Source organism: Cyprinus carpio, chromosome A14 (genome assembly GCF_018340385.1).
Source record: "Cyprinus carpio isolate SPL01 chromosome A14, ASM1834038v1, whole genome shotgun sequence".
NCBI lineage: Eukaryota > Metazoa > Chordata > Actinopteri > Cypriniformes > Cyprinidae > Cyprinus > Cyprinus carpio.
This window is the reverse complement of record NC_056585.1, coordinates 22,973,874-22,999,861: the sequence shown is the minus strand read 5'-3', so window position 1 is coordinate 22,999,861 and position 25,988 is coordinate 22,973,874. Positions and strand designations below refer to the sequence as shown.

The window sequence follows — 25,988 nt, the reverse complement described above, 5'->3', positions numbered from 1 at the left end:
TTAGTAGAGTGTCAGGTGGAGAATTTTAATGTTTTGGTAAATTTAAAATAACATAAACATAAAAAAAAATATAAATATAAAAAAATACTAGGTCTAAATAAATTTTAATGATTTGAAAAATTATTACGAACATAATTACATAAAGAAATGTAAAAATGTACAAAACACACAACTTCTCAATGCTATCATGTCAAATTCAGCTACTTTAAAGGGATAGTTCACCCAAAAATCAAAATTATGTCATTAATGACTCACCCTCATGGCGACAGACAATACAGTATTGGATGCACAGTCTTTGATGCCAACAACAAAAGGAAGTTTTTATTTTGCAAATGTATTTTGCTATCCTAACCATGCACAATTATTAGCATTCTATTTTCCATAATAATAATAAAAATCAAAAAAAAACTACAACACAAACCACTTCAACTCAAAAACGTTGAAATCACTTTGGTATTGTATTATATAAATGCTTTTGTATTGTATTGCACTTCCATAAATGGCACATGACAGCATTTCTTCAGTGCTACTCAAATACATTTCATTTGTATATTACAGTATTTAAGACCAACTTGGTTTAATTCTGACTTAAGCGTGGCGTCCTGGCTAATGAAAACACCAACACTGCACCCTAGTGGGCGAGAACAACATTGCATTGCATCTCACTGTAAAAATACATTAATTACAGCAGCATGGTGTGAAGTCTGTATATCTTGGAGCCAGTCTTAATCTCAAACTATGATGTAGGTAGCAAACTCCACTCCCCCACCATGAATCCAATTCATGGACGCAGATGGAGGAACAGCCATCTCCACACCCCTGCTTGAGGATTATTGATGTCCTTGCACTATATTTAGCTGTTACCCATCTGGTGGCACACACACCCTTTTCCAAATAAAAATGACCAAAGCCAAGGCTAAACTCTGCACTCAGACTCACCTCTGGCTAGAAACATTCAGCACAATGATCGATCACTCCACATTTTATTGCAATGGTAGTGGAGGACTAAATTCGTTTACTAAATTCTTCTCCCTACTTCCCTACTCCGAAAAGCGGTACAAGAAATGTCCAAATTCCCAGCATTCAGAAAACGGCAAGCAAAATTATTTTGCTATCCTAAGTTCTAACTATCTAATGCAGCGCTTCACAGTTTTAACCAGAAAAAGTCTCACTTGTTTAGATTGGACACTGCAAAAAAAAAACCCACTGCTGTTGTGCACAGGGTAGATTGGAAGTATTTTACATCTCCTCTGGCATTTCGGTTTGACTTTATTATCGACACTCTTTCCATTCAAGCCTCTGCTCTCCTCTTTACTCACACTTCATCTGTAATTCTAATATAGTCTGCAGTGACACCTCAGAGAATCCACAGCTCACAACCCAATTAGTGTTGACCTACAGAGGTGTCACCTTTAAATAGGACATATTTCATTTTTGGCATCATGAAATAGTATTATTATCTATGTTGTCTGTGTTGCAGAGCCAATTTCCATGATAATGTGTCAGTTCTAAAAGAATACGGTCTGACAGCAGAGACTAAATAGCTTCTGTTAACTATTGTGAGCTAACTGATAACACTGACCTACGAGTATTCGAGGATTCTGCCAGCAGTCCTTGCGTTAATGCTGACATTAACCTTATTAACCTTCTTGTAACTGCCGTTTCCCTCTAACAGAACTTGTAGCCATTGAGTATAATATGACAAGGTGCTGCTGTTTTACATATGTGATTTTAGTGAGAATCATACTATATTATAAAACCATGTGGGCTCCACAGGGGAAATCATCACAAAGGTGGATGCAACATGATTCTGAATGTTGCTCTTTGAATGATGCATAATATTTAAAACATGCTTCACATGGTCTGACATTCTGAACCACTTCAAACAACTAACTTTCTTTTGACAGAGCCTTTAATGGACAAAAAAGAGTAAAGAACCATAGTCATAATACCAAGAAAAAACAAATCCTATTCAGATATTACAAATGGCCATTTAAAAAGAGATATTTTCTGGAATCTAATTTTATACAAATACCCTTTAATCATGGGCAGAATTTTTTTCCAGCAAATTAAACTGATTATATACATGGAGGAGACTGGGAAGTGTCATGACACAGCGTGGGTTGTAACATCATTAGTTTTTGAAATTCATAAAAATCTAGTTATGATTGCTCAAGTTTACTCAGAATCCAATTTATGAAAACGTGATTATTCTAAGTAAAGTTAACAAATTTACAGTGTTCAAAGCTTTTTCAATTCTCCTTTACATCTATGATTCATGATTCATTTAATTTCAGTGTTATGATGGTGGCCATCCTCATTTATTATTAAGCAATCATACAATGATTCAATCACTTATACATTAACTTACACCTGGGTGTAGGTTTGATTTTGATATTGGTGGGTACCTAACAGCAGACCCCCCCCTCCACCATCCAACTTTCCCAATATTTTCACATTTATGATAGACTTTTGACCACAGTTTCATGTCATCTAAAGTCTTTATTTATAACTAGATAACATACTCATTATTCACAGAGAGCTTTTTAGCATATCCATCAGACAATAATTATATAATTTTGATTATGTAAAACCAACAACATTACAAGCGCAGTTTTAAATATGTTTTCTTTAGATTGTTTGACTGCTCAAAGAGAATATAGCAAAATATAACTTAATTAATTTGTGTTTCCTGCTACGTAAACTACACATAATCAGAAATCTGGCTCTAAACCTCTCTTTTTTGTTCAAAGATGATCTAGACAAGTGTAGGGAAACTATCCAAAGCTTTCCTATGCAGTGAAAACTGCATCTCTATATTCATCCTAGGTGTCCTCTTAAGGTGAAAATGTATTACTTTTTTTTGTTAACCTTACTTCTACTACAAACAAACAAACAAACTATATATATATATATATATATATATATATATATATATATATATATATCTATATATATACATATATATATATAATAATATATATATATATATATATATATAATATATATATATATATATATATATATAATATACATATATATACATATATATACATATATATATATAAACACACCATGATTAATAATTAATCCATGGTAACCACAAATTAACCATGTGTAATTTTCTTAAGGGATTTGTATGTGTATACTTTATTTTTTCTTTTTTTTTTTATTTGAAATGTACTACCTTAATGGTTTGATGTTTTGTACTATTTAATTAAAAAAAAGAAAGAGAGAGAGAGAGAGAGAGTGAAAAAAAATCTGAATCAAAAGATTTGCGCACCCGGTCGACCTTAAAAGCAAATTCTGTAGGTTATTTTCAATTAAGCTGCCAATTGGCCAAACTAGCACAGTAAGCTAAACGTCACTAAATAAAAATATCAACAAAACACTTACATTTGTATTTCTGATATGCAAATCTATAATAAATATAGGCTATGACGTCGCATACTGATCAAAGCGTGTGAGCGGCGCAATGTTGCTATGGTTATAGCATTATAGCATTTATCAATACTGAAACGTTATATAAGTGTATAAAAGATAATATGTAGCCTAAAAATAATATTTACCCCCCTCCCCCTACCCCTTATAATTCGCACCCTGGTCACCCAGTTCTCATGCACGCGCCTCTCAGACACAAGCAGGTCATCAGCAGCAGAAGCAGTGTGTTAATGGTGGGCTGCGCGTCAGTGAGGGGGAGAGATGAAAACTGTGAATCCATCCGTGAGGAAAGTCACAGTGTCAACACTATTTAGCCGTGCACTGAGGCTGCTATGGTCGTCTACATCTGGAGTTTGAACATTAGCAACAAAGACACTTCTGCGCTCAATCAAAGTGCAAATGTCAGTACAGGAGACCCTCTAGAGCCCCACGAGAGCCCACCTGGCCTGAGCCGGACCGGCCACACGGTGACAGCCGTCTGTCTGGGAATCATTCTGGTGTTTGGATTCCTCAACAACCTGTTTGTCCTGCTCATCTTTGCGAGGTTTCGCTCACTGTGGACACCTATAAACCTCATTCTGCTGAACATCAGCGCGAGTGACATACTGGTTTGTTTGTTTGGGACTCCCTTCAGTTTCGCTTCCAGTCTCTATGGGAAATGGCTGTTGGGATATCACGGCTGCAAATGGTACGGTTTCGCCAATTCGCTTTTTGGTGAGTTTTCCTGAAGTTCATTCAACAGGAAAGTTATAGGTGTAACAGGTTTCAGAAGTTATTTCAGAGGGTACCTTACAGCCGAACTTTCTGGGTTATTTTCTGGCGTATGTGTCTAGGTTTGCTGATCGATAAAACACATTAATCAACACAATAATAAAGTTAATCATACATTAATCATTCAATATTAACACTATAAACAAACCAAAACTTGGGAAAAAGGCTATAAATATATATAACATATATATATATATATATATATATATATATATATATATATATATATATATATATATATATGTTTTTGGCAGATAGTCTAGATGTTTGTAACACTAATTTATATGATTTTTTTAAAGGTAAAAATAATGTGGAAATGACTTTTTTGTCCTAAAGGAATTATGTTGCTGACTAATTTTAATAAAGCATTTGATTTTAAAATGTTTTTGTGTTAGTGTGTGTGTCACTCCACAGCACTGAGATTGATTTTAAAAAATGTCCCAAACCTTAAAATGTAACCGAAAAACCAAGATAAATCTTCCAGGATGTTGCAGTTAAAGTAGTTAACCAACAATAATCAAAAAAATATATCATATGCAAAACAGTCAAAATATCACATAGAATGGTGTGATGTGCAAAAGGTGGGATGAATGAATTGCATGTGAACAGCATATGATTTCACATGCTGTAAGGTCAACAAGTACCCTAAATTAAATCTGAAAAACTGAATCTTTGTAGTGTCCACAATCACAAAGAAACAATAGTTTTGCAGTACCAGTATTATAAAAATAATCTTTCATTTTTGTGTATTGCCCATTTTTTTCTTGTTAAGCGAAAAACATGTCACTGTCTAAAAAAATACATAATTAATTTAAAATATAGAAGGCTATCTGTATATTTTGCACATACATTTGTGATTTATTTACTTATTTATTTGCGATTTATTACTTTTTTATTTATTTAGGTGTGAACATAAAAAAAAAATCCTAAATTTGGATGTTAATTATGATTAAAAAAAACATAAAATCATAAACAACCTCATTATATTTCTCACTGTTTTAATTAGCAGACTAAATAAAAAAACATAAAAAAAATATATTATATTATAAATAATTAAAATAAATAATTCTCCAATGCATCGTGATTCTCTCCTCAACGATTCTGAATCGATTCTGAGCTTGTTTTTTTCCCCGCATATATGTGCAAATTGCTTGACAGTGTGTGCTTCCACCCACTGTTATTTATATTTGCTTGTTTATTTGAAGATATATTTAGTTGGTTAAAATCTTAACAATTGTCTTAATTCATTATTAATTTGTAATTATTTTAAAAAGTAGCCTGCTTATATAGTTTGATAAAAATTCACTAAATAAATTTGATATGGCTATAAAATTTATATGTAAATGTAGCTATGTGCAGTAATATCTAAAATTGGGTGTGATGTGACACATCATAATTGAATCGAATCGTGAAACCATTGAAGATTCACACCCCTAATATGCCATATCTTACTAACCTGGGTGCCTTTATATGTTTGACTGCAGAACTTACAGCTGACTAATGTTTTGTGCTGTAAAAGTTTAGTAAAAGATTTTTTATACATTTTTTAAAGGAAACATGGTTTTGTCAAGTTCACATTAGACCATATGCTTCCATTTTTTTCAGTCTGTTGAAAATTTTCCACAAATGCTCAAGACAGGCAGAAGCCAGAATCACTTTGATTTAAACTCAGTTGTCTCAGAAGTCACAGTCTTCCCCCAGTGATCTGACATTTGAATGAAGAGACTATTAATTACTCTAGTGGGAGTGTTGTGACACCCTCTGCTTCTCTTGTGTAGAGGATCTGCAGATCTGTGAGTGCAGACCGCTTTTGTGCAGAAGGTGGAACTGCAGTGCAAACCCACTGAAGGAGAATGAGGCTCACAGTTTTTCTCTGTGGTTACCCACATTTCTGTAGAAATAAATATGTTGTCAACGGCTTGTTTTAGTTTGTTTTATTCTTTTTATGTTATTTCAGTAAGTTTATAACAACTGTGCATTCATTATTTTAGAATTTATGAAAATGTTTTTAATCAATATAGTTTTTGTCTAGTATAATATACAGCAACAGCAGTCTCATTAACACACTACCTCAATGGCAACGCTGCAGTTAATTTTGACAGTTTTCATATCCAGGAGCAGAACTCAGTTGAGAGCATAACTATATAACAATTATTCTTCGCACTTAACCTCAGACTTCTCTCTAGGGACTGTCCCGGATGTTCACAGTGAATTGCTTTATCAAACTTGGGTTTATTTTCATTTTCCCCCTGCGTGACAGAAAGTTGACAAAATTGCTGTAATTGCTTTACAGCACTAAGTGTAAACAGGCAATAGATACAGTACAATTATTAACATATATTACAATAATTTTTTTTTAGAACATCACAAATTGGTCGTTTTATGACCGCTATTTTTCCATATCTGTTTTCTTTATCCCAAACAGGAATTGTGTCTCTGATGTCTCTGTCCATACTGTCTTATGAGCGTTATGCCGCCCTGCTGCGCCCCACCAAGGCAGACGTGTCTGACTTCCGCAGGGCCTGGATCTGTGTGGCTGGAACCTGGCTCTATTCGCTGGTGTGGACTCTCCCACCATTCCTGGGCTGGAGTAGCTATGGACCTGAAGGGCCCGGGACAACATGCTCAGTGCAGTGGCATCAGCGCTCAACCAACAGCATGTCTTATGTAATGTGCCTGTTCATCTTCTGTCTGCTTCTACCCCTCATGCTCATGATCTTCTGCTATGGCAAAATCCTGTTCATTATTAAAGGGGTGAGTGAGAAGAGGACTCTCATTATTATATGTTATATATGTTATTATTTATTAAATCCGCTGTATATTTTTAAACCCATCATTAGAGAATTGGGAGAGAAACAGAAAATTGTGGATGTCACTATCACTCCTAAAATGAAGGATTCTTTATTATTGGCATTTATGGTTCCATGAAGAACCTTTAACATCCATGGAACTTTGCATTGCACTAAAATGTTCTTTATAGTGGAAAAAGTTTCTTTAGTGCATTAAAAAGTTCTTTAAACTAAGAAAAAAATATTATTTTAAGATCTGTTCACAAGGTTCTTTGTGGTTCGATTGTCCTATTGATAATTCACAAGGCTCCATCATCGAACCTTAAATTATGAATGATTCAATGACTTTCTCGTAAAGACTGATGTTTCCTACTAGCATACTAATCTTACTGCTCTGACTATTTTTACCATATCTTTTTTAGGGCAGAAATAGCAAGACTGAATAGGGAAAAAGAGAAATTCATAATCTTGCTGGAAGCAGTAAGTCCGGCGGGTACTTTTCACCTTCTGTTTTACGAATACTGTGAATTCAAACATATTACTCTTTTCACATACTGTTTTTCACCTATTATAGGTAGGGATGTATGCATAATCAGATGGAGCCTAAGAGCAGTATGCTAGTTTGTAGTTTCGAATTAGGCAAGTTACTTGTTTCATTCATGAATGAATCAATGTTTCATTCAGATTGGTTGAATTAATAATTCACAAAGATACTTGCTGCCACTTACCGGCGCAACAGTGTAACCTGGAGAATGCCACTGTAAAATTCTGATCACTAATGCACAGATTGACTCGAATACAAAAACATTGGCGAACAGAGTGATACAAACAGTGAAAGGTCCCAGTGCTGTTGTATAACACTATCACTACAGTCTCCCCTCACCATGTTAATGTCCTTTCTGAGGAAATATAGCTGTTATACCCAGAAATCTGCACTGATGTCTCATAGCCAGTGTCCAATTAACATTTCAACCCCGGCAAGCTACAGATAACAGGTCCTGCGCTCTTGGATTCTTTATTTATCCATTTGATATCGATTTGTCCAGCTAAGGGAATATGATCAAAGCACTTTGGGGCATCAGGTTAGACAGTGTTTAGGGTGAAGACGGCTTAAGGTTTTTGTGACTCATCCGTGTCTGAAGCAGATTTCATAAACACATCACTCTGTGAAGGAATATGTAATGAGCATTTCCAGCAGGTAGTAAGGCAGCGAGCCTCGCCAGAGCAATTCTATGAATGAATCACCATCTGAGGTATTTTTAGAACGAGGAGCCTGTTACTATTGGTGACAAACTGTTATGTAACCAATTTATTTCCTCCAGGATTCACTCTGTTCAGTAGTAGGTGCCGCATTGTGTATCTGACAAATGGAAAGAGCTGTTTCCATTACACATATGAGTGGGCCAGTCACTACAACCCTCAGGCTTTTCTTAGAAACACAAACATGGGATTCCGATGGGATTCAAAAAAAGGTTTTACAAGAAGAGAGGACTGTGAAAATCAGGCAATGTCATGTCTGAAAAAGTAATTGCATTCGTAACATGCCATTCCAGACATGTGGTATGAAATTGATTTCCATGACACTATTCAATGGAACTCTGAATGAAAATGCATTCAGATACAATTAACATGCACTTTTGGTGGTGTTTATGAATGGAGGACACTTTTGTGTATATTAAACCATTTGCAGACTCAAAGATGATTTGTTTATGTTGCTTCAAATATTTCTTGTCAATGTCATATTGATCCTTCAAATTGCTGAAGGACCATTCCAGAGGATTACACAGGTGAGAAAACACTTAGCCAAGCTGGAGCTGCCAATACAATCACAATCATCTTGTTTGGGACAAATGGAGCATGTAAAAGGTGTGGATGACGACATGAGCCTGTGCAGGGAACTCAGCTTCACTGATCAGCTCTCATTTGCCGCCACCGCTGATTGGAAGTTCACATTCTGTGCCTGGCTGGCAGGAGATCTTTATACAGAGAGATTACTTCATGATGGGAAGGGGATAAGGAAGGTTAACAGACTCCAGAGGGTAGAAGTCACGACTCCCATCATTTGACACATAAAGGAGCCATCTGCCAGTCTTTCTTTGATTTGCAAACAGCTTACACACATGGCAAGCTAATTCATACAAGGCATGTTGACATCATGAACTGTTGGGATAGTCCATGTTCTCTGCAGCAAGATAGAGGCTTTTAGCTTGATTTAGATGCTTGACAAGGCCTACTTCTACATCAAAATCAAAATACATTGGAGATTAGATGCCATGTTTGTGGACTAATCAAAATACATATGCATTAAGTGTTTCTTTTTTTCGGCTCAGGTAACTAAAATCAACCTGCTGAGTGCACAGAGGAGAGAGAACCACATCCTTTTGATGATTGTCACGATGGTATCCTGCTATCTGCTGTGCTGGATGCCTTACGGGGTGGTGGCCCTGCTGGCCACCTTTGGCAGGAGGGGACTGATCACTCCCATAACCAGTGTGGTGCCATCAGTCCTGGCCAAGAGCAGCACTGTGGTCAACCCGGTCATATATGTGCTTTTCAACAACCAGGTTAGTCCACAGACTGAATGGAATGAATTCTGAATTTTTAGTTATAGTTATATATTACTGTATCTTTACACTGTCAGAAAAAATATGCACAGATTGTACCTTTAAGGCTCAGATATTCTTCATTTTCCATGTTCCACTCCATCTAGTGTAAAATTGAGTGTAAAGACCCTACAGAAAATTCTGTATTGAGTGCACCATGAGTGCAGATGAATGTGTAGGACCCGTGTGCACTACCTAGTGGTCCCTTGTTTTTGAAAGCTCATATTGCTCACATGCATGGTTGTCCACGCACAAGTCTGTGCAGACACAAAAATTTATGTTGTGCATTGTCCGCGAACCAGAGCAGAACACGGAGAAGGTAAGTGTACTTACAGGTACATCAGCTTGTCCCCTAAAAGGACAACATTGTATCTTCTCTACCCCTAAATGTTGTACATTAGTGAAATGAACAGACTTTTTTCTTTCAGTTCTACAGGTGTTTCTTAGCATTTCTGAAGTGTCAAGGAGAACCATCTATTAACATTCAAAATCCGCAGCAACAGCAAAGAAGATCCTCATGCACTCAAGCCCTGTGACGGGCCCTCGTGGCATCACACCATCAAGGGCCCTCAGATAAAAGAGCAGCACACTCTGGCCTTAGTAGTCCACTACACACCCTGACCTATGGCTTGGAATTAATGTGCAGTGTCAGTTTAATTAATACTTTAGAACATAAGAATGTATTTTAAACATATTTAAGAACATACTACACTGATTGTATACAAATGCTGATTATGTAATGAACTTCTGAATGAAGACAACACATTGCTAATAGTGCAGTGAAGCAGTAAGTGTAAGTGTCAGGATGTCAGTGCTGTATGTAGTGTGTGTAGTTACGCTTGCCGCCAACAGTAGGAGCCACTGCCCATGCCATACTTTACATGTTTAATCACAAATACCAGAACTGGCCAAAGTTCAGTCAATATCCATATGCTGCTTGTGGCTGATTTTTTTGAGTGATCTTTGTTAGTGGCATGTTAGTAAGTGAAAAATTTCCTATAGCATAGTATTGAATATTTTTAGGATATTAAATTCCACTGCTTGATTGATATCTCCATGCTTTATTTAAATGTCATCATATCAAGTAACATATTTTATTAAGCTTTACAAAACTGTATAAAATGTGTAATTGTGAGTCATGTTATAACGCACAGACATGTAATTACGTCATTATTCCAGCTGGAGTATTTTGGGGCTTCAATCCTGCATCATTTGCACATTTTCCAGAAAGTGTGATCATTTTCATATGTGCCATTCTCATAGTCAGTTCCATAGGCCCACAGTCTCTCATCTTTTCACCAACATGCACAGAAAACATATTGAGTCATACGTGCTTTACAAAGTCATTCTTCCCATCCCTGGAAAAAGAAGCAGTGAAAACAAAGCTTGCATTGTATGTGTTGAAGTCTTTCTCCCAATAATGATTTTGGGGTTTTAATGTGTTTTTTTTCATATTAGTTTAATATTTACTGTAATACCAACACAACACAGTAAAAAGTCAGTTTCACAATATCAGACAAACAGTAAATACTGTATAAGGTCCTAAATTGCTAAAATGCTGCTTGATACTGCAAACTGGTATTTCTTACCATATTGTTGTATTGTCACAATTATAAACACTGGTTTGTAGCTAGTTTTACCATTTACTGCTCTTTGTTATTCTTCTAGTCATTTACAGTGTCTAATGAATTGTAAGTCTCATACAATAGCTTTTATACTCATTAAAAAATAAGGTAGATATATTCAAAATTACATAAAACAACATCATCATTATAAGTTTATTACTTACTGTACTTCTGTACTATAACTAATAAAGCCTTGGTTTTTAAGGGATATCTATAAGTAGATCTAGAACTGCAGTTTTATAAAAAATTGTGTAGTATTCATTTGTGAAACAATAATGAGATAAGTGCCAATTTTTTTCACTGTAAATGACCTCACATTACTCATGAGCACTGCATATTCAAAACTCTGAAACATATATTCACTTCCACCCACATCCATTCACAATACACAGAAAGCACATTTTATATAATTTCTGATGTTTCAGTTAATAATAAAGGTCTGATGACAAGTCCCAGCTGTGTCCTTTCATGCCTTGTGGGTGAAAATCATTTTCTAATCTATAAAGCATGTGTTTAATACCGATGCCTTCGGAAAATGTGAGCCCTGGCAGAGGGACTGAAAAAAAATCAGTGGGGGTGGAACTGAGGTTAGACGCTGCAGTTCATGTGAAACCTATTGTGTGTTTTTCTTTTGCAAAAAAATTGATCGATACTAGATAATCAGCATTTTCTCTTGTCGACAGTCAACATTGGAACGATAAACAATTCTGTTTTGATGTAAAGCATAGTTTATAACCAAAATGAAGCACTGAAGGTCCAACAATTCAAAAAGAAAATGTTTAAACACTTACACATATAAACCTATATATGGATGCTCACTAATTTACAGCTACAGCAAAGTAAAACATTTAAAACTTTAAGCAGACGTCAAGAAGGCAGTTATGAGAATAGCTACTGTAGCAGAGACCACTGGTTGGTGGTTAAAATGAGGTCAAAATTTGGCGGCTATATAGGCCAAAAGCCAAAATGAAAAACATCTTTCATATATTTTCGAGGATCTTTCATAGATGTGGTAAACTAGTAACTTATCCGACCTTGATTATTAAACGAAATTAGTTATGGTTCATAAATAACAGTTTTCATATGTGTTTCTCCTGTGTTTATACTCACAGCTCCAAAAATAAAAATAAAGAGGCCCCGAAAGTATTGGGACACTTAAGTCAAGTTTAAAAATGTATGCATATCATTGCATTTGGCAAAATAAAGACAAAAAGTATTTGGATATTTTGTGTTTGTTAAATAGTAGTGAACCATGTTCATAGTCAATGTTCGTCTAATAGGACACCTGTGTGAACTTGAGGAGGAACGTCTTCTTACATTCACTAAAAATCACTTTGGAATCGGTTAAATGTAATAGCAAAAATTGCTCAGAAAAAGTTATTTCTGAGAAAAGATCTAGCATTATTTGTTTGTAGAAGTGCCACTTGGTTTGCTATTTTTATCTAATGCAATGCTATTCATACATTTTGTGGCTTAAGTTTTGATATTAGGTCATTTAAAAAAATCTTTACAAATACTTATTCACAAAATCTGTTAAAGGCAGAAAACAACAATTCGAATCTGCAAAGACAGTGACCTTTGTGCAAAAAAATGTGTGACCTCATGGAATCAAGCCTTTCTAGTACTTGGTATGAGACTGCATGCTTATTTACGCCAAATTGCGCACAAACACGTATGCCGTAAGTCTCAGCCCATCTGAAAGGTGACAACTTTCAGGAAGTTGCATTCAAATGAGCTTGCTTGCATTGAGAGCAGCTCTTCAGAACTGCATGGGTGCCACAGGAGTACACGTCTCTCCTCTTGTCAACTCGTCATCTCTTCATCATGATAAACACCTATCACAGTAGCTACAATCCCCCACCGGTGCCTCCACGGGCAGGATACAGCAAACCCCAGCCAGCGGGCAACTCACCTTTAGTCAAGTTTTTGTCAGTGATGCTACTGCTGTTAATGATACTGACCTTGGGAGGCTTCCTCTACCTGTTCCAGAAACTTAACATGGTATGAACTGCTCTTCTCTTGGTGGCTCTTGGCACTCACGTTTGTATCTACTGCAGGTTACATGGGTGTAAAAGAAATTATTTGAAAGGATAAGGTTAAGTTCATACAACTTTATATATATATATATATATATATATATGTGTGTGTGTGTGTGTGTGTGTGTGTGTATTTAAGTTATTTATTATTCTAATATTAGTTAACTGACTTTTAAATGGCAGATTATTTTATGGTAACGTATCGTAGTCATTTTGCTTATGTTGCTTTTGTAGCTAGGAAATAATTGTTGATGCGTTTTGTGGTAGAAGCGATGTAAAAGAATATAAAGTGAACTGTATCAAGTTTACAAATACATTTGAAGATTTTGCTCATTCACTCAAGAAAATTTTATTGTATTTTATATATATATATATATATATATATATGTGTGTGTGTGTGTGTGTGTGTGTGTGTGTGTGTGTGTGTATTTAAGTTATTATTCTAATATTAGTTAACAGACTTTTAAATGGCAGAGTTATTTTATGGTTTTGCTTATGATGCTTTTTTCAATATGTAACTTAGAATATTTTGTAACAATAATTCATAATGTGTTTTGTGGTAGAAATGATGTAAAAGGTGCCTTCATCAGGTTCAAATTTATTTTAGAGAAAATGCATCTCTGTGTCTCTGTATCAAGTTTACAAATACATTTGAAAGTTTAGCTCATTATATATATATATATAAACAAAAATAAAAAAAAAATATATATATATATATATATATATATATATATATTACCACACACACACACACACACATATATATGTATGTATATAACATTTTTTCTTGAGTGAATGAGCTAAACTTTCAAATGTATTTGTAAATGTAATGTAAATGTAATCTGTATATATGAGCTAAATACAATATGTAATATGTAAACATAATATATATATATATATATATATATATATATATATATTAACATATATATATATATATATATATATAAAATGCAACTTGAGATGAAATGCAAATGGTTATTTTGTCTCAGAATATACAGAAACAGTTAAACTTAAAAGACTGTGAGGCCAGATCTCACTGGTGTATTTCCTGGGTTGTGTGGTTTTATGAGCAAGGCAGCATGCTGTGCATCAAAGAAACAAAGCAAACAAAAACCAGCATTTCTGTCTCAAGAGGAAGTTTAAACCAAACTACCCAACAAATTATGCAATCTCACTCTATGAGTTATATGCCAAAGGAGTGACTCAATAACAATATGCATTATCCCAAAGTAAGCATGACTGATAATTAAAGCATCATTAGAAACAAACTGGAAAAAAAAATATATACATATAGGCCATTTTTTTGGCAAACATATATAGAGTTTAAAACAAATTATGTCCATCTCATAGATTAAGTATATCAGCGAATCAAGCAGACAGGTTGATATACGAATCAATGAAGTGTTAGTTTCAGTAGGGATTTCTAATGTTTCAGTAATGATGAAGTGCAAGTTAGAGTGCATATTTCACCAAACAGACGCGCAAACGTAAGTCGAGTTCTCCAGAAGGGTAACTATAGCAACAGTGCATTCAAGCGCTTTCCATAGTGATCAGTTTCAGGCAGTATGTTGATAAAGCAAAACACATACCGTCATTAAATGGTTATTATTAAGCTTATTAATGATGTACAAACCACAAATATATGACAATGTTTTTATCATATTATGTATTTTGGACCCACTTTATATTGTGTCCTTAAAGGGATACTCCACCCCAAAATGAAAATGTTGTCATTAATCACTGACCCCCATGTCGTTCCAAACCCGTAAAAGCTTAGTTTGTCTTCGGAACACAATTTAAGATATTTTGGATGAAAACCTGGAGGCTTATGACTGTCCCATAGACTGCCAAGTAAATAACAGTGTCAAGGTCCATAAAAGGTATGAAAGTTATCGTTAGAATACTCCATCTGCCATCAGACGTGCAATTATTCAATAATTCCTTTATGAACTCTCATCTGTGTCTCTCCATATCACCGTATGCTGTGTATGCTCTTTTGTATCATCCGTGCCACAAGGATGCGCTGTTTAGCTTTGATTTTATGATTGTTGATACTGCTATTTACTTACTCCCGATTTTCATCCAAAATATCTTAAATTGTGTTCTGAAGACAAACAGAGCTTTTAAGGGTTTGGAACGACATGTGGGGTAAGCGATTAATGACAAAATTTTCATTTTTGGGTGGAGTATCCCTTTAACTACTATGTACTTACATTTAAATTAATCATTTGATACAATGCACTTGTTTACCTACGTGTTTTTACATTGTACTTATACATTAAAATAATTACATCTGTAATTTTAGAAGTAAACAGTATTTAAAAACACCTAATATAGAGTGAGACCTATATTTTTTATATATATATATATATATATATATATATATATATATTTACAAATAATCGATAACATCTAGGTAATTGTACTTGTAACGCTGTGTGAAATAAACTTTGAAAGACAACGTATATAAAAAAAAAAAATTCATTTTCATTATCGTATTGTACATGAAAAGTTGGATAACTGACACTCCGGGTTCTCTGTGATCAGATTTATTAAAGCTCTATATATATTCACTATCAATTATTTGAGCATAAAGAATTCATTCATAAATGTCTTTTCCTTCATCTTCAGCAGCTCCATGGCAGTTATTATGAAGACATGGCAAGCCTACAGAGACTACAGGACTGTGCAGATAGCAGTATGGGAGAAGACTCAAAGACAGAATGTGGCAAACTGATGGAAAAATATAAAACTGCCATAGCAAAGGTATGTTTATTTCAAACGTTCAAAAGTGATGCTTAGAATATTTTCACACTCCTAGATGTGAATCGTGCAAAATAAACATTACATGAAAATATTGTGTACAACTATTACTTTATGTATCATTAATATAATTTACTTCTTCCCAAAGGTTTCACAAGCAAATGAAAAATGTAAGTATTCCTAACCTGGCAACCTTATTAACAGTATCTAAAACATATCAGACTGTTTAATACTGACTGTTTGATTTTTTCATGTTAGCATAAAAATATTTTTTCTTAATGAATAACATTTGCTTTTAATATTTAGCAAGCAATTTGGTGTCCTATTAATTATGATACACTATTTCCCGTATCCTTACTGTTGTGTAATTATCCTGCAGTGTCTAAGTTAACTGGAGGGCCACAATTCATTGGACCAGCTGCACACATGACTGCTCTGAGCGAACAAAAAGGTGAATGCAATAGAATGATCATTCATTTAGTATTAAATCAAATCATGTAATTAAAGTTAAAGCCCAGCCATTGTATGGTGATAATAGGGTTCTCCTTGTTTTAACGCCACCAGATAAGAATTCTGACTTCTTGAAGACAAACAGTGTTCTTTGGGATGAAGACCATTCGCTGCTACAGGACGTACGGTTTAGCAACAAACGGGACAAGCTGACCATTCAGTATCCCGGAATCTATTTCATCTACTCCCAAGTCACCTTCTCCAAACATGCTACTTCTTTTGGATTAAAGCAATCCATAAAGAGCATAGAACCAGAGACAAAGAAAGTCAAGGAGCTACTCAAGTCTTTTTGCAGTTTGGACCCAAACGCATCAGATTTGTGCACAGCCTCTCTGTCAGGGGTGTTCAGTCTAGAGAAAGACCAACAGCTCTATGTTACAGTTGCAAACACATCCTTGGTGAACCGGGACTCCTGCAGCTTTGGATTATTCAAATTGCAGTAAAGAACACTCTGGAAGTGAAATGCGGGAGAAGGGGGAGATGCATGATACGAGATGGTCAGGAATCGACTGGATCGAGGCACTATAATTAAATGGATAATTATTCATTTAGGTGCATGACATCTGAAAAAGATCAGCTCCAGGGAAAGTCGCCGCACCACCTATTCTCCTCGACGTCAAAAAAGCAAACCAAGCTCAGGAAAAACGAAGAATCACTGAAATCTTCTAATCCTTTTAATTATATAGTTCAATGCAAATAGAACATGATAAGAATACCATGAATGTGTTCAAACAACTAGTGTTTGTATGATATTATTTATTTACTGTAGTTTTCCTGTTTATGGTTTGTTCTTCTTTGTATAATAGCAATAATAATAAACTACTGACCTAATAAAATTATATTTATTTTAGAATAACCCTGACAATTATAATTGCTGGTTGATTCTTATTTAAAGTACTTTTTAAGAACAGTACAACAACATCAACTGTTCTTTATACCTATCTATCAATTACCTTTATATATATACACACAAACACACATTCATACAAATATATATAAACACACCAATATAAATATATAATATACATTATGTAGGTTATATATTAATATATAAGTAACTTTGAATAAGAGAGCCAAAAACGTTTATTTGCCCACTATTACACTCTTCCCCTAGACCTCCATTAAGTATTTTTAATATTATTACTAATGTTTCTAATTGGCCATGAGTTGTGCAGGTCTTTCTTAATATAGTAGATTGCGGTTATAAAACTCTATTCTAAAAGTTTGGAAACTATAAGACGCGTAAGCCTACCAGTTCAGTTTTTAACTTCAACTTTTTAACTTTTGAACACGACCCTGAACTGACTGCTGTGCCAATTTTACAGCATTCCATCCTCCTCCATGGAAACAGTGAGTTTTAGGTGACAAACGCGTGCTCATTTGAGCCACGCGGATGCCTCTGCTTACAGGAAGTTGTCAACCTACTACACTCACTCTAGCCTGTACTTTTACTCCATTCACATACATATATATATATATATATATATATATAAAAAACACCCGATCAAAAATACTTCACATGTACTTCCTGCGTATTTCACAAGGTGGAATTTCCTTGTATGTGTAACTATGATTAAAATAAAATCAAACGTATAACTTATTAACATGATGTTATTTTATTAAAACAATTCCATATTGAAATGAGGACAAAATAAAAACATAAGCACTAGGGAAAAAAAACAACAACTAAAATATAAATATATATATATATATATATATATATATATATAGTATATTATATATATATATATATATATACACCATTTATATTGCATAGATCAGCTCCGCAAAAATAAAACATCTTTTTTGTTCTGCAGACATGGGCACTTTTAAGAGGAAACTGATGTGGGCATTCTTCAACCCTTATGAACACCTGAAAGTGCTTTCATTTTTAGGATGAATGCTATACATTAGGAGGACAAAAGTGAATTTCCTTTCAGTGAGATCAGTAGCCACCTATAGCAAATAGCATGTTTCCACATGGTACTATACATACTTACATAACCTACTGATCAAATCAGTCTCTCTTTCTAATAACACACATAAACAGACCATCAGAAATATCACATTTACCAATGTAGATGTCAACATTTTAGACCGATGTTTTAAAATTTCAAGACAACAACAACAATACAATCAGGGTTAACACTTTGAAATAATATTTAAGGCTATGTGTAACATCTTGGCATGCAAGGTTAATTGCCGCAAAAACAAACACGCACACAAACGGGAAACAGATTAACACACAGTACCACAGTACCAGCATTATATTTGTGTACCTCAGAGCACATCTTATTGCTTAATCAGAAGAATATATTATACAGTATACTCCTTCCAAGAGAAAAACTGGCTCTTGCACAGCAATTGTAACAACAAACCAGTTGCATATTGCATTGAATTGCCACAGCAATGCTCCGGAGGTATCTGCTGGTGGGTTTAAAAAGACAAAAAAAAAAAAAAATCCCCACCCAGGTTTTGCTTATCTTTACAGCTCTTTGCATGCATTTCTTCACTGCTTAAGATAGAGATCACATCTCTGATCCACAGCGAATGAAAAGATTAGTCACAGTTATGATCTGTAATGATTAGTTAAGAAAGAAAGGTTTAGCACTCCAGACACAATGTAATTGTGTAACTGTCTGTGTAATGACTTTTTCATTTGATTTAACTTGTTACAGTTAAAATGGCAAGTGTTCAAGAAGAAAATATGTACCATGCATGGCACCCAGAGTACAAATGAGTTAGAAAATGCACCTCCAGTGCAACAGAATTTAGTCAGGTTAGATGCCATATTGAATTCAACGTGAATGAAAACGAGGCTGTGAGGGATAGATGTACAGTCTTTCCCATGGTATCCACTGTATAAAGATCCTAGATCATATTTTTCACAACTCACAACATTCAAACTACTGTCTACAGGAAGTTTCTTCAGAAAGATGTTTTGTCAGCTGAATAATCGGTATGTTGTTCAACGACAGTACAATCCATTGAAAGCACTGTACTTCTATCCCTCACAACCTCGATTTCAGTCCTGTCAAAAATTAAATATGGTGCTACCCTATGCTCTATTGCTGATGGCGCGCAGTTTGCTGAAAAAAAAAATTGGCTTCTAACCACATTTGTTTCTCACTCTAATATGAGCCTTTAAAATATGCGTCAGTGCCTAAAGTACTTTATGCTTCTACATACACTTGATTTTCGAGTCCTGAAAGGGCTCCTAGTACCAAACCCACAAACATACTGTATTTTTTATTATTATTTTTTTGGTTTAAGATCATATGAAATAGTTTCAAGCCTCTGAAAAAGGAGCACAACATTTCCTAATGAAGTTTTGTTATCATTAAAAAAAGTTTAAATGGTTCCTTTTGCCATAACATCTATGATATATACATATTTATACTGTATATATGATATACATACATTATATGATGTTTAGTATTAGTATAGTATTATAAACTCAACTATTTCTGACATCTATATCCCTGATAGCTTTAAACTAGTGATGATTATCAGAAGCAGGATTATGTAACATAATGGCTGTTTTAGAAATACTGTGTACCCATGCTGATGAAACTCAAAATAAAAAGAAAAAGCAAACTCATTTCAAGATGGCAAGTTGGCCATCTCATGTCAATCAGGTGCAAACTACAAATCTCAATCTTGTTCATTTGTGACCTAAAAGTTACCTCGAGCAATCGTTTTCACATTTTAAAAGCAGAAATAGAACTGAAAAGAACAATACTTGTGGATACTGTGGAGTCCTGCAATGTTCAGCCACAAATATCTTCTCTTACGCCATTAACAGAATATTTTCACTTGTGCAATAGTGGCTTGAGTCGGAATGCTGTTCATGGGCTGAATGTCATCGAATTTCTTTTGTCCACGACAAGTAACAGTCATAAAGTGAGGCAGATATTTGTTCAGTTCGAAAAACAAGAGATTCCACCATCTTTTCTGTGATGATTCTTCTTGGAGCGTTGAGTGAACCGGAGCGAAAAATGGACAGTTATCTCAAGTTTTGCAAATCACAAAATACTTAATAAGCAGTGAACTTGGTCTTCCAGAACAGTTGCCATTTTGTTCTCAGAATGTCACACCACAGGAACGTGAAGCAAGCCGCACAGTGATATTCTTCAGTATGGCGAGAAAAACAGTCACTAATCACAGAGTTGATATTCTCATTGCATCTTGTCCAAAAAAAAAAAAAAAAAAAAAAAACATTTGATGAGAAATGGCTGAAAATTCCCAGCATTGTGACTTTCCAAAAACAATGTTCAGTGTGTAATGTGATGGAAACACACATAAAAACACATTTGTGAGGACACACAGACACAGAAACACATACATGCAGCTGGCGAGGGGAAACAGGAGAGTGTTCTTTAGTGACCTCCATCATCCCAGGAACAGTCATTCTTCTGCTTGGCCAACTTTTTCACTATACGCTCTAGCTCCTTACGGGACTTCTGTTCCTCTTCCAGACACTGCTTCATCCATCTATTCTCCTGCATTCACAAACACACGCCATCAGTAGATTACGCCATAACGCCTGTTAAGAGTTCAGGCCAACAAAAGGTTACAATAACGCAGAATCTCACCTTTTTTAATTCGTGGACTTCATCTTTTAGAGCATAAACAGCATCAACAAGACTTCTGCAAGACAATAAAACAAAAATATTCTTTCAAATATTCAACTGTTCTGTATATATACAGTAGAAATCAAAAGTCAAGGCCGAGTCAAGATTGAAAAATCTAGGGTTAAAAGTTAAAAAGAAACATTAAGATGCAAAATGAAGAAATATTTAGGATTCTGCACTATTAAAAAAAAAAATTAAATATAGCTGCAAGCAGCAATTACGGGGCCAAGCACTCCAGCGGCAAATTGAGGAGCTAAGCATGGCATGGAGCATCACACCAAATGCAACAATGAGCAATTACAGCAATTTTAGGATGATTGTAATTGAAATGGTGGAAAAATCATAAATAAAAGCACTATTATTATGATTAAATGACTTATCACTTTTGACCAACAGGTGGCGCTGTAATCAAATCATTTTGGTGTGTGTTCTGTGTGAGGTGCCAATGCCACACTCAAAGTTTGGTGTCAGTATGCCAAAGCATTGCAGAGATACAGGCTGAAGTGTCATTTTGGCATCATGCCTGAAATTCGTCGCTGTGGTATGCGAAAACGGTTTTGTCTATCGACACAAAATCCACAACATTTTGTCAGGACAGTCTGAAGATCATCTGATTCAATTTTGGTGAAAATCGGACAAACCGTTGATGAGGAGTTCGAAAAAGTAGGTTTTCAACATAAATCAAAATGGCGGACAGGAAGTTAAGCGTACTCTGGCATATTTGGTATCTATGTTTTCGGCATAAGCCACAGAATATTTTGAGACCAGTTTCATTGCAATAGGCTAAAAAAAGTTATTAGCATTTTTATAAATGTAATTATTAATGGTTAATGAATGATTTATTACTCTTGACCAATAGGTGGCGCTGTTACCAAATTGATGTGGCACGGTCAGTCTGAGGTGCCAATGGCACCTACAAAGATTGGTGCAAATATGTCAAAGCTTTGCCGAGATACAGCCTCAGATGTATTTTGGCATCCTACGAACAAATTCGTTGATGCGCTAAACGAAAACCGTTTCGTATATCAACACGAATTCCATAACTTTTTATCAGCTTGGTCTGAAGATGATCTGAACCAAATTTGGTGAAAATCGGACTAACGGTCTAGGAGGAGTTCGAAAAAGTAGGTTTTCAACTTTTAAATCAAAAATGGCGGACAGGAAGTATTGCCAATTTTTGGCATAATTGGTATCGATGTTCTCGGCATGACCCAAAGAATATATGGAGACCATTTTTCATTTCAATAGTCTAATTTATTCAAAAGTTATTAGCATTTTTTAGATATTTTATTATAACTTTTGACCACAAGGTGGCGCTGCCCCCAAACTTTTTGAGTACCTTCAGGGCATGGAGCCAAACATTTTTGTAATTATTTTCGTAGCGATACGATAATGTGTTCAAAAAATACAGCATTTTGAAACATAATTCAAAATGGCCGACACCCAAAATGGCCGACACGGGAAAATTTGACATCATTCGACTCGGCATGACCCACCGAATACAAAGAGACCAGTTTTGTGATTTTTGGCAAAACCATTCAGAAGTTATAAGCAAAAATATGCATTTTTCATATCTCCTGACCACTAGGTGGCGCTGCGTCGAAACACTGCAGGTAGTCTCAGGTCATGGTTGTTATAACACACACCAAGTTTGTGGTCTCAATACGCCAAAACCGTTGCGGAGTTATAGCCTCACAAGCATCTTTTGCGTGCTTTTCGTAGAATTTGTTCGCGTGGTATTCGAGAACGGTTGGACGAATCAACTTGAATTCCATAACTTTTTGCCGGCATCATCTGGAAGATGATCTGAGCCAATTTTCGTGAAAATCGGACTAACCGTCTAGGACGAGTTCGAAAAAGTAGGTTTTACGAACAATTGAAAATAGCGAAAAAACTAAACCTTGCGATTTTTGAATTTCGGGGTTTAATTGACTTGGCCTGAGCCAAGGATTCAGAGGAAAAAAGAATTTTCATTTTGTGGCTTACGGTTCAAAAGTTATTAGCATAAAAATATTGAAAATTTGGACAAGTGGTGGCGCTAGAGAGTTAGAGTTAGAGACTTCAAATTTGCTACAGTTAATGCTGGGATTGTCCTCTATCAGTGTGCCAAATTACACAACTTTCCCGCAATCGGTTCTATGGGCTGCCATAGACTTGCGGCGGAAGAAGAAGAAGAAGAATAATAAATATAGCTGCAAGCAGCAATTACGGGGCCAAGCACTCCAGCGGCAAATTGAGGAGCTAAGCATGGCATGGAGCATCACACCAAATGCAACAATGAGCAATTACAGCAATTTTAGGATAATTGTAATTGAAATGGTGGAAAAATCATAAATACAAGCACTAGTATTATGATTAAATGGCTTATCACTTTTGACCAACAGGTGGCGCTGTAATCAAATCATTTTGGTGTTTTCTGTGTAAGTTGAGAATGGCACACACAAAGTTTGGTGTCAGTATGCCAAAGCATTGCAGAGATACAGGCTGAAGTGTCATTTTGGCATCATGCCTGAAATTTGTCGCTGTAGTATGCGAAAACAGTTTTGTCTATCGATACAAAATCCATAACACTTTGTCAGCACAGTCTGAAGATAATGTGATTCAATTTTGGTGAAAATCGGACAAACGGTTGATGAGGAGTTCGAAAAAGTAGGTTTTCAACATAAATCAAAATGGCGGACAGGAAGTTCAGCGTACTCTGGCATATTTGGTATCTATGTTGTTGGCATAAGCCAAGGATTATTTTGATACCAGTTTCATTGCAATAGGCTAATGCAATAAAAAGTTATTAGCATTTTTATATATGTAATTATTAATGGTTAATGAATGGTTTATTACTCTTGACCAATAAGTGGCGCTGTTACCAAATTGATGTGGCATGGTCAGTGTGAGGTGACAATGGCACCTACAAAGTTTGGTGCAATAATGTCAAAGCTTTGCAGAGATACAGCCTCAGATGTATTTTGGCATCTAACGACCAAATTTGTTGATGCGCTAAACGAAAACCGTTTCGTATATCGACACGAAATCCATAACTTTTCTTCAGCACACTCTGAAGATGATCCGAGTCAAATTTGGTGAAAATCGGACTAACAGTCTAGGAGGAGTTCGAAAAAGTAGGTTTTCAACATGAATCAAAATGGCGGACAGGAAGTATTGCCAATTTTGGCATAATTGGTATCGATGTTCTCGGCAGGAACCAAAGAATATAGGGACACCATTTTCATTTTAATAGTCTATTTTTTTCAAAAGTTATTAGCATTTTTATGATATTTCATTATAACTTTTGACCACAAGGTGGCGCTGCCACCAAACTTTTTGAGTAGCATCAGGGCATGGAGCCAAACATTTTTGTAATTATTTTCGTAATGATACGATAATGCGTAAAAAAAATACAGCATTTTAAAACGTAATTCAAAATGGCCGACACCTAAAATGGCTGACACATGAAAATTGGATATCATTCCACTCGGCATGACCCACCGAATCTAAAGAGACCAGTTTTGTTATTTTTGGCCAAACCATTCAGAAGTTATAAGCAAAAATATGCATTTTTCATATCTCCTGACCACTAGGTGGCGCTGCGTCGAAACAGTGCAGGTAGTCTCAGGTCATGCTTATTATAACATACACCAAGTTTGGTCTCAATACGCCAAACCGTTGCGGAGTTATAGCCTCACAAGCATTTTTGCGTGCTTTTCGTAGAATTTGTTCGCGTGGTATTCGAGAACTTTTGGACAAATCAACTTGAATTCCATAACTTTTAGCCAGCATGGTCTGAAGATGATCTGAGCCAATTTTCGTGAAAATCGGACTAACCGTCTAGGACGAGTTCGAAAAAGTAGGTTTTTCGAACAATTGAAAATAGAAAAAAAACTAAACCTTGCGATTTTTGAATTTTGGGGTTCATTCGACTTGGCCTGAGCCAAGGATTCAGAGGAAAAAAAAATTTCATTTTGTGGTGTACGGTTCAAAAGTTATTAGCATAAAAATATTGAAATTTTGGACAAGTGTTGGCGCTAGAGAGTAGGAGATAGAGAATTCAAATTTGCTATAGTTAATGCTGGGACTGTCCTCTATCAGTGTGCCAAATTATACAACTTTCCCCGCAATCGGTTCTATGGGCTGCCATAGACTTGCGGCGGAAGAAGAAGAAGAAGAAGAAGAAGAATTAGAAGAAGAAGAATGCCAACGGTTTCAATAGGTGCCTACGCACCTTCGGTGCTTGGCCCCTAATAACGCCAACGGTTTCAATAGGTGCCTACGCACCTTCGGTGCTTGGCCCCTAATTATAATTCTGGACGATTTCTAGGTCACTAATCAAAAAACAAAACAAACAAAAAAAAATAAGCATTTTCTTAAAGTATTTCTGATTTCGGACAACAGAGCATACTTTTCCTCAATGATCGTCTGGCCATTGCTCTTGACCTCCTCAACAATAATCTTCTCCTCTTCTGGAAGCAGGACCTGGGGAATGCACTCCTTACGAACAGCTGTACAAACAAATCAAATCTTCTAATTAAATCACACCATTAAACTATATTAACAATACTTTTCCACTATTAAAATTGCAGTAGCTTAGTTATACAGTACATATGACACAAAGGTCTACCTGTGGTGGATTGGTGGAGACTGGCTCCAGTGCAGTAGGCCTCAATCACTTTGAGTATCTGGGCATCCTCCTCTAGAGCTGCTGTGCCTGCACGTCACAGAAATAACGTTTTAGAGGTGCGAACTATCAATTTAATATTTCTATTTGTTTATGCATGCTAAAATACAAGTTGCCATGCAATTCTACCACCACGGGGATTAT

General features: G+C 35.4%; 2 protein-coding genes and 1 pseudogene across 4 annotated transcripts in view; 2 read left to right on the top strand and 1 right to left on the bottom strand.

The window, feature by feature from the left end:
• Positions 1–3,593: 3,593 nt before the first annotated feature.
• LOC109049389 lies at positions 3,594–11,811 on the top strand (annotated as a pseudogene).
• Positions 11,812–12,905: 1,094 nt separating this feature from the next.
• LOC109049094 lies at positions 12,906–17,403 on the top strand. 2 transcript variants are annotated; one of them, XM_019066774.2, is made up of 5 exons: positions 12,906–13,230; positions 15,903–16,034; positions 16,180–16,201; positions 16,411–16,482; positions 16,596–17,403. In XM_019066774.2, the coding sequence occupies exons 1-5, from the start codon at positions 13,054–13,056 to the stop codon at positions 16,982–16,984; spliced, it is 792 nt and encodes a 263-aa protein (XP_018922319.1). In that variant the 5' UTR covers positions 12,906–13,053; the 3' UTR covers positions 16,985–17,403. The 2 variants fall into 2 exon arrangements, with proteins under 2 accessions (XP_018922319.1, XP_018922318.1); XM_019066773.2 differs by having other exon boundaries at positions 12,909–13,230; positions 15,900–16,034.
• An 872-nt stretch (positions 17,404–18,275) lies between these two features.
• Positions 18,276–25,988, bottom strand: part of LOC109049091 (rho guanine nucleotide exchange factor 6-like) — a 34,924-nt gene continuing 27,211 nt past the window's right edge. For both annotated transcript variants that reach the window (XM_042770263.1, XM_042770264.1), the window contains 4 exons: positions 25,788–25,874; positions 25,569–25,668; positions 21,137–21,191; positions 18,276–21,043 (listed from right to left, as the gene is read on the bottom strand). In XM_042770263.1, coding sequence (XP_042626197.1) covers positions 20,921–21,043; positions 21,137–21,191; positions 25,569–25,668; positions 25,788–25,874 — 365 coding nt within the window. In that variant the 3' untranslated portion in view covers positions 18,276–20,920. The remainder of the gene's footprint in view (positions 21,044–21,136; positions 21,192–25,568; positions 25,669–25,787; positions 25,875–25,988) is intronic.